This window comes from Triticum aestivum, chromosome 3B, assembly GCF_018294505.1.
Source record: "Triticum aestivum cultivar Chinese Spring chromosome 3B, IWGSC CS RefSeq v2.1, whole genome shotgun sequence".
NCBI lineage: Eukaryota > Viridiplantae > Streptophyta > Magnoliopsida > Poales > Poaceae > Triticum > Triticum aestivum.
In genome coordinates this window covers 795,970,541-795,979,763 of record NC_057801.1, presented here as the reverse complement: position 1 = coordinate 795,979,763, position 9,223 = coordinate 795,970,541, and the positions used below count along the sequence as shown (strand labels likewise).

The following is a 9,223-nucleotide window of genomic DNA, read 5'->3' as shown; positions in this document are numbered from 1 at the left end:
TCGAATGAAGTTATCTATTTGTTCTTTGTGGGAACTCTGTTTAGGACATGACATGCAGTCAATATCGCCTCCCCTCACCATGCCTTGGAGAGACCCAATGTATCTAACATGGCGTTAACCAAATCAGTTAGAGTATGGTTCTTTCTTTCGGCCACCCCATTTGACTGAGGTGAATAGGGAGGCGTCCTCTCATGGACTATACCATGTTCCTCACAAAAGGAATCAAATTCATTTGAGAAATACTCTCCACCACGATCGGACCTAAGCCTCTTCATCTTTCAATCAAAAGTTGGTTTTCAGCTTCAGCCTTATAGATCTTGAAATAGTTCAAAGCCTCATCCTTAGATTTCAGAAGATACACATGACAGTATCTAGTGGAGTCATCAATTAACGTCATAAAATACTTCTTTCCACCTTTTGTCAAAATACCATTCATTTCACATAGATCTGAATGTATGAGCTATAGTGGTGCAAGATTTCTCGTTTCCGCAGTCACATGAGACTTACGAGGTTGCTTAGCTTGCACACACACTTGACACTTAGATCCCTTGACAGTGGTGAAACTAGGGATTAAGTTTAACTTCGCTAGTCGCGACATGCAACCAAAGTTAACATGACAAAGACGTGAATGCCACACATTTGATTCACTATTGTTGCAAACATGATTAACAACTTTATTGCAAACGTTTGATAAGGATAAACAAAACAAGCCTCCTGACTCATAGCCTTTACCAACAAAGGTTCCATACTTGGATATTACAAATTTATTCGACTCAAAGACAAGCTTGTAGCCATCTCTACATAGAAGAGATCCTCTAACAAGATTTTTATTGACGGAGGGGACATAATGCACGTTCTTCAGCCACACAATCTTCCTCGAAGTAAACTTCAGATCGACCATGCCAACACCACGAACAGAAGCACTTGAACCGTTGCCCATCAACACAGTGGAAGTCCCATGCGGTCTGATAAGACGAAAACATTGAAATATCACCGCATACATGCACATTAGCACCCGTGTCAATTAACCAATCAGGAGAATGAAATACTGAAAGAATAGTGGGAAATATACCATAGCCAGCATCCTTCATGTCAGTGTCTCCAATGACAACATTAGCGGTCTTGTTGCCTTTCCCAAGATGACGCTTGTCATAGCGATTAGGGCAACTAGGAGCCCAATGATCAAGAGCTCCACACACATGACAAGCACCTTTCTTCTTGTCATTCTTCTTCTTGAAGTTCGTGTGTTGTACAACCTTGTTCTTCCCATCAAACTTTGCTTTACCATCAAACTTGCCCTTGTTCTTGAACTTGTGGGGCTGGAAGTTTTTCTTCTGTACCAGATTGGCACTAGAACCTCCCTCAATACCTCGAGCACGGTTGTCCTTTGCTCTCGCCTTTTCTTCCACATCAAGAGTACCAATGAAATTCGGAACAGAAAACTCCTGTCTCTTATGCTTCAGTAAGGTAGCAAAGTTCCTCCACGTGGGAGGAAGCTTAGTGATGATACCTCCGGCAATAAACTTGTCTGGTAGGATACAATTGAAGTGCTCAAGTTCTCTAGAAAATGATTGTATCGCATGAGCTTGCTCAACCATGGAGCGCTCTTCAGTCATCCTGTAGTCATAGAATTGTTCCATGATGTACAACTCACTGCCAGCATCCGAGACCGCAAACTTGGCCTCGAGTGCGTCCCACATATCTTTTCCATTATCAATTGATGCATAAGCATCAACTATGTTCTCACCAAGAACACTCAAGAGAGCAGCCTTAAACAAGGTATCCATTTTCTGAAAAGCTTGTGCCTGTTGAGCATCATGCTCTCCTTCAAGTTTGCCAAGAGTGGCGTCATAGCACCTCATGGTTTAAAACCATAAGACTGCTCTCACGCGCCACCTATTATAGTGGATACCATCAAACAAAGGAGGTCTCATGGAAGCAGCAAAACCACTTGGGGTAAATTGCCTATAATAAGATTTTTGGATTGTTGAAAATATGAGCAATTTACCATATGATTTTATTAATGAAATAACTAGATAAAGCATGACTAAAATAGCAGAGATGAAGCAAGTCATGTGATCTGACAGAGACAAGGTAAATAACTTCTGTAAATATGAACTAGAACCGAACATATCTAGAGCAGACAGTAGAACAAGGAACTGTGACTGGACCTCTAACAGGAAAAGCAAGAACACGTACGGGACAACAGTAGCAACAGTAGCACTAGACTTGGGGTCGGTGTCCTCAATAGCCATGTCGTCGAGGAGGTTGTCGACGTCGTGGAAGAAGTCGTCGTCGGGGAAGTAGTCGTCGGAGTCCGGGGCATCAGGGACGAAGAAGACAGTAGCCGCGCTAAGCGCTCCCCAAAAACCTTATCACCCTTCTCCCGTACAGGACTCAAAGCGGTGGAGTTTCGGAGGCCTACTGTCTCGACCTGCGGTGCACGCAGCAAGCCGGGATGGGGAAGATTGTAGCAGCAGCACAGTGCTCAGGAACTTTGTGGCGAGAGGAAGAAGATCTTCTGGTGCATCTCTCTGAGAGGAGCGACCTCCCTTTTACAGGTGCAACTGAAGGAGGCGAGAGGCTACGCCGGGAGTTGAAGGGAACGAGGGAGACGAAACAAACAGGCAGCAGCGTTCACATTCAGTATCCACTACAGCAAAAACTTTCCAGCTCCCGAGTGACCTTTCGTATACCCGTAGTGCGTGGAAAAAATTTAGACATCGGCTCATTCCCGCAACCCGCGGCGCGTTGGGCGGCGGAGGAGGAGCGCACGTGGATGTCCCTTTTGTTCTCGTGCTCATACAAGTGGAGAATGAACCTCCCTTATAAGGAGGTCCAACTCCCACTAAACTAGCAATGTGAAACTAAACTTTAGTAGTATCGCTTGCCTTGCACGAATGGGCTAAGTAGGCCTCTAGGATTTATTAGGAATTTCTAAAATAGTTATTGGGCTGTCCCAAAATAGATTAAATTCCAGCATAATCTTAAATGGCAAGTTCAAAATGTTTACCTTGGTTTCTACTTAAGCCAAGATTTTTGTTCTCTCCAGCTTTGATTACTGGCTTGCTTGTAAGTTGTAACAATTTCTTCGTAGTGCAAGTTGTGAACATAATTAACAAATTGTTCACGTCAAAAATATGTAGATGCAGGAACAAGTCACGGGATAATCACGAATAGGGCGTTTTGGTGCCCAAACTTATCTGCACCCGGTTAGAAAAAAATTCGTAAACAATTCAAAACAAATTCAAATAATCATAATTTTTTTATGCAATAGACAATTTAACGTGTGAGGCCCGTTTTAAATTTTAAGTCATTTTAACATCTGAGCAGCTCTCAGCAAAAAAGACAAATCAAACCAAAACAATACATGAACTTGTTTACAGACCCCAGTTTGTCTTTTTTGCTGAGAGGATTTTGGGCCAACTTGTTTACAGACCCCAGTTTGTGGGCCAACTTGTTTACAGACCCCAGTTTGTCTTTTTTGCTGAGAGAATTTTGGGCGGACCTCGCGCATCAAATTGTCTGATTTTTTTCATCAGCACAGGTGCAGATGAGCTCGGGTGCAGAGATGGATTTTCGGATAATCACGCATTACTTACTGAACCACCGAATAATTACATAAACGAGGCATGTGGCTCTCCATTACAACGCTGCATGCCAGCGCTAAAATATGTTGTGGGAGAACTTACAGACACAATGACATTATGTAGAAAAACAAGCCATAGAAACAACATTATATCAAACAACGGACTAAAGGCTGCACTGAGCTAGATTCTGGGGAGGACCCTGTCGGACGCATCCATGGCGGCGTGTAGGCCCTGACCGCATGTTCCGAGCTGCATTCCGCCTCCCCCTCGGTTTTATCAAGGTCATCGTTGTCCTTGCAGATCTTGCAAAGATATACAGAAGAAAGAGATCAAATACAATGAATCTATCTTCATGCTCTTCAAAAGAACGTAAAATCTAACAGGAACAGATCAAGTCAAAAACAGCTATAGAGGTACCTGGATCGGCCGGCATTGGAAAGTCGGAAGGAACCGGACCTTGCAGTACTCGTTGAACATGATGTTCAACACAAGCAAGGGGATCGTGGCGAACGAAGCTCCCGGCTTCGACTTCAGGCCAAACAAACCTATCATTGTAGTTTGCATGAGCGTGACCGAGAGGAAGATGTAGTGGTGAATAGTGGGCCAATATTGCCCACAGGTGTCGTATGTGATATCATATACGTCTTCCATCTGTATGACATAAATAAACTTAGTTTCTAAAGAAAAATAATGAAATCTGTATGGCAAATAGCCTTATTAACTGACAAAGCTACCTGGTTGATGAACACGGCATAACCGAGTAAAAAGTAGATCACAAGAATCGGAAGCAGAAGAGGTGAAACAACAGCATACACCATTCCAATCAATACTGCAAGGGACGCAATGGGCACAACTCTGTAGTAAGGAAAGCCATACAGATATGGCTCATCACTATGTCCAACAGTATGCGCCTTCAAGAAGTGCCATGTTAGCAAACCAAACTGAAGAACTTCAAAAGAAAAGCCTGACATGCCATTGGTCAAGATATATGTGATGAAGAAATCTGACTGCAATATAAACAGGTCAGTAAGATAAATGCATCATGTTCTGAATTTTAAACTTATTTCTGGAGACATGTGTACAAACAATAGCATGTAGCACTTGTTACTTGGAACAACAGCAATGTGATTCAATAAAAAAAATCACTTTACCTGTGCAGAAACAGCACTTGCAAGACGGCTAGGAATATCTTTAGGGTGCGTAAAGGATTCTCCTATCTGATGGAGCAGAGATCCTGAAAGTATACTGAGGAAGAAAACATTTCCTAGCAAGAAGTAGAAGACCATGTTGCACGCCTTGATTTCCGTTTGACTTTTTGAAATGCAGCCTTCAAAAGAAGCCATACCGAGCATTGCGAACGGAATCAAGTAGATAAATCCATTCAAAATCATGCTTGGAAGATATCCAGTTACAACGGAACTCAAACCTGGTCTGCAAGATGACATAGCATCAAAACCTGTATTAGTGTTGTTGTACCCAGGTGAACGATAGATTGCAAACTGTCCAAAATGATTTAAGTTTCCGCCACTAACATAAGTTGCACAGCTCTGGCCGGTGGGAACCATTTCTCAATCTTCTCAAATTGCACTATCCCTTGCACGGCTGTGACGGGGATGGTGAAGAACACTGTTAGTAAAAATGCAGCAATGAAGACTCCAAGCTTGTATACAGCAAGACGGTGGAAAGGAATAGCCAGATTTGACCATATTGTCTCAGTTGGCTCAGGAGCATAACGTGTAACCAGTGACAGCGGATTGACATGCTGTTGCGTTTCAGCAGCTTGGGCAGCCTCCAACCGGGACTTGAATGAGACAAAAGCAACTGGTAACTCCTAGAATTAAAAATGATATTAATTTGTGATCAAAGTATAAATACTCGAGCTATTGTTTCTTTTAGCTACTTAAAACTATGGAACCTACCATTAGTGCCAGCAGGTGGAGTCAAAGGCAGTGTTAAAATTTCAACGAAATTTCAGTGAAATTTCCGAAATTTTGCATATTTCAGTGGGGTCCGAAATAATTTTAACCCCGAAATTTCGATGTAGATTCAAACTGATTTCAAAATAAATTTAAATTATGTTAAAATTCATTAAAATTAAGTGAAATTTGAAATCTCAAAATACGAAATAATTTCCGAAATATGCGAATTTCCGAAATTTCGCATATTTCAGTGAGCTCCGAAATTATTTTGTTTCCGAAAATAAAAACCTTTCAAAGGTACACAGCGGGTACGGAATACCTTTTGTTTAAGCATATTTTTGCACTGCATAATTCGGATAGAGTGGTGCACTTCCTTCAGTTTTTGTTCCTGGCTGCGAGCATCTATTGGTCCTGATGTGAACTTAAACCAGATCCACTGCCAAAAGTTGCATCTTCGGGTGTCCCTTTTCCTCTCTATCTGTTTTTCAAGTGAAGATGCCAGCTTCTGTAATGATTGATTACTTGGTTAGCCCATACCAAATTTTTTTTAGCAAAATGCACTGACATTTTACATTGATACATAACAAGTAGGTTGTTCGTTTTCTCTAGTGGCTTTACTATAATATATGGTGATGCAATCTCTTTTTCCCGAACAAACATTTAAATGTATGCAATTTTTAATCAGAAGAAACCGCCAGAAAGACGCAAGATTTCATACCATACACATTAATTTGACACTTACACAGACCTCTTGAACCTCTGCCTTCTTGTTATGTTTATAATCTGATTCTTAGTCCTGAAATAAGACTATCTAGTTTTGATATTCCAGCTGATATGGACAAATTCAGCTCTATGGATTCTCAAGCATATAACAAGTTAGTGCAAGAAAGCATGGTATTCAGAATTGAACTCGTACACAAATTTGAAAATGCTGTTGCAGTTCATGATAAAATAATCTATAAATAGAAAAGACACAAATGACAATGATTTCTAAAATGTACCGACCTGTAATGACTCGATGTTTCCATTGTCATGCAGTATTTGATATGATTGGTATGTCTGGTAGTGCTTTGAGAAGAAATGATCAACATTACACCCATAAATTCCATGATCTGCGCACACTGGAATTCCTTGAACTAAAATGGTGAACTGATCAGGTCTCTTCCTGTGATGCTTCAAGCGTTCAATTCTTTTGTGGGACATCTCTTTGTATTCCTGCTTGAAATTAAATGGAGATGTAATTGGTAACAATATTTCAGCTTAAGACCAGAGCTGAACAGTCACTTCTACAATGATACATCTTTCAGCCAATTGACCCAAGTGTTTAAATGACATCAACAGTCCTTGATTAGGAAACATACTGACAATTTACAAAATCAGAAGGTAAACAAGATAGCAACACTGAATTTTGCTGCCAACTATCAAACTCCCCAACTTGAACAAATAGAAGTTGGTTAGCTGACAGCATTTACAAACACGCACTTTGTGAAGCAAATACACCACATAAAAGGATATGAAGCACAGGCATGAAAAATGCACCCAGAGCCTGTCATGAAAGGAGAATTACATCAGTTACAGGATTTAGCACCAGTTTCAGTTGACAGGCAACAGTAGAGTCTGCGTCAGATGAATTTTGAAAGGTCCTATGAAACTACATTTGAGCTGTACATATCCGCTAGCTTAAATCATCCAACACCGGCATCACTTATGAAAGACTACATATTCCCTCCGTCCGGAAAAGCTTGTCCCAATCTTGTCTCTCAAATGAATGTATCTAGACAAGCTTTTTCGGACGGAGGGAGTACTGAATGAAGACCTCTGAAAATGTACATAAAGCTGCAAATGCTGGACCATGTTGGCACTTCTCGTCATGGCCATAAGGCAACTCATAGCATAAAGGGGCATATATGGACACTTCCGGACGCAATTCATACAGATTTATAAACCACCACCGTGCTTGATTGCATATTCTATGAATACCTGAATGGTGAAACTGAAAAATGCAGGCAGAGCAAACCTGTCAGAGCCCTTTGGCACGTTGGACACCGTGAAAATCTCCATAGAATTTGGCCTCTTGGTGCCCGATGGACCTGCACTTGTGTAATTTACCGGCGCGAGGATCAGCACTCCAACAATCGAGCAGACACTGAAGCAATGGATCCTGCAACTCGATCGAACCACTTGATGTGAGTGAGTACGATACAGTTACCGGGTGTCGGATTAACATTCAGAAAACAGGACGGGATCGGCGGGCGGGCGGACGGACGCACCCGAGCTTGAAGAGGCGGATGACGGCGAGCGCGTCGAGGCCGTGGCGCCGCAGCACGTCGTCGTCGGAGAGCCGGAAGGCGGCGCGGATCCACCGGAACGACGGGGTCAGCCGCCCGGTGCCGAGGGGCAGCACCCAGCCGGAGCCGGCGGCCCCCGCCATCCGCCGCGGCAGGTAGACGGGCGCGTTCCCGGGCTGCTTCTTGAGCATGGAGAAGAGCGAGAGCGCCACCAGCGCCAGCCCCAGGTTGATCGCCGCCGACGCCAGCAGCCCCTCCGCGTCCATGCCGCCGCGCGCCCCTGCCCAGCCCGGCCCAGACCTCCGCCACCCACCAGCGCCGCTCCCACTACCGCAACAGCGCAGCCGCGCGCGCGCCTGTCGCTTCGCTTTTGTTTGGGGCGTGCGGTGGCCGGAGGCGGGTGGCGACGTGGCGGTCGCGCGGGGGCGGGGCGGCCAGAGCTCGACACGTCCATCCCGCGCCGCAAATGGCGATAGGAGGAGACGCGGGCCCGCAAGTCCCGAATGACATGGTCGGCCCGCCCGGCGTATTTCCCATTTTGCGGCCCAACCGCAGACGCGCCGTCTTTTTGTGTTCTAGAATGAAGAAGAAAAGGCAAGTGTGTTGTCATGGAATAACTAAAACAGTACACGTACACACTAAACCCTAAAGGCAAGTGAGGATATACATGCCATTCGTCGGGCCGGGCCAAACAAAGCCCGAAAAAAAAACTAGGCCCGGGCCCGACAGTCCGGCCACCGGGCCTAGAATCCGGGCCCAAGCTTGGCCCATCAGTGAAAAAGCTCGCCGGGCCTCTTCACTAAATCACAAATATGCAGGCCTAGGCCTGGTATGGCCCAACCTTCGGGCTCAAAACCTAGGCCTAGGCCCGGCTCGCGCGCAAGACCGGGCTGGGTCTGGGTCGGGCTTTTTCATGTCGGATATTCCATGGCTAGGTATAAGTGAGGACCCAGACGCAAGAGGGCCAACTGCAGGCTACAAATTGGGCGGCAACCTAGTCATCGCCATTGGAAGGGCTACTTTGCACTTATGGTTGATTTGCATTGACTGGTTTCATAGGAACTTGAGAAGGAGTGTTTTAAAGCATTAATCAAAACGGTGACACCACAAAGATTCATATAGAATGCATTCTTACATTGTAGCTGCATGGAATTTTTAGTATCCACCATACATTGTTTCTTATATACTCATTCTGAGCTAATTTGTAGTTTTGATCAACAAAAATATATACGTAAGACACGCACACTCCCGGGGGTACGTACTCTACTCCGGATTACTGGTTGTTGGATTGCCACGTTGATCACCCACTCGCCTAGTGAAGTAACATCCTTTTGTCCCAGAATGCAAAAGTTCTAGCTAACAGGCTCAAGGAATTTCTACCGATTGTTATTTCAGAGGAGCAAAAGTGCTTTTTTCCCTAGACGGC

At 44.2% G+C, this 9,223-nt stretch overlaps 1 protein-coding gene across 2 annotated transcripts; it reads right to left on the bottom strand.

Moving 5' to 3' along the window:
* Window positions 1–3,576: 3,576 nt before the first annotated feature.
* LOC123066633 (CSC1-like protein At3g54510) lies at window positions 3,577–8,253 on the bottom strand. Of its 2 annotated transcripts, none has more exons than XM_044489678.1 (10): window positions 7,780–8,253; window positions 7,527–7,670; window positions 6,992–7,055; window positions 6,515–6,724; window positions 5,829–6,014; window positions 5,123–5,421; window positions 4,742–5,021; window positions 4,325–4,597; window positions 4,008–4,241; window positions 3,577–3,892 (listed from the first exon to the last, which is right to left on the bottom strand). In XM_044489678.1, exons 1-10 carry the CDS (start codon window positions 8,061–8,063, stop codon window positions 3,737–3,739), a joined length of 2,130 nt encoding a protein of 709 aa, XP_044345613.1. In that variant the 5' UTR covers window positions 8,064–8,253; the 3' UTR covers window positions 3,577–3,736. The 2 variants fall into 2 exon arrangements, with proteins under 2 accessions (XP_044345613.1, XP_044345614.1); XM_044489679.1 differs by having other exon boundaries at window positions 4,325–4,501.
* Between the last annotated feature and the right edge of the window lie 970 nt (window positions 8,254–9,223).

Coding starts and splice junctions, on each gene's coding strand:
- LOC123066633 (XM_044489678.1), bottom strand. CDS start 8,063: ATGGACGCGGAGGGGCTGCTGGCGTCGGCGGCGATCAACCTGGGGCTG. Junction 6,725..6,991: donor TGGTGTATTTGCTTCACAAA/GTGCGTGTTTGT, acceptor AATTTCAAGCAG/GAATACAAAGAGATGTCCCA. Junction 6,015..6,514: donor GAAACATCGAGTCATTACAG/GTCGGTACATTT, acceptor CAATCATTACAG/AAGCTGGCATCTTCACTTGA.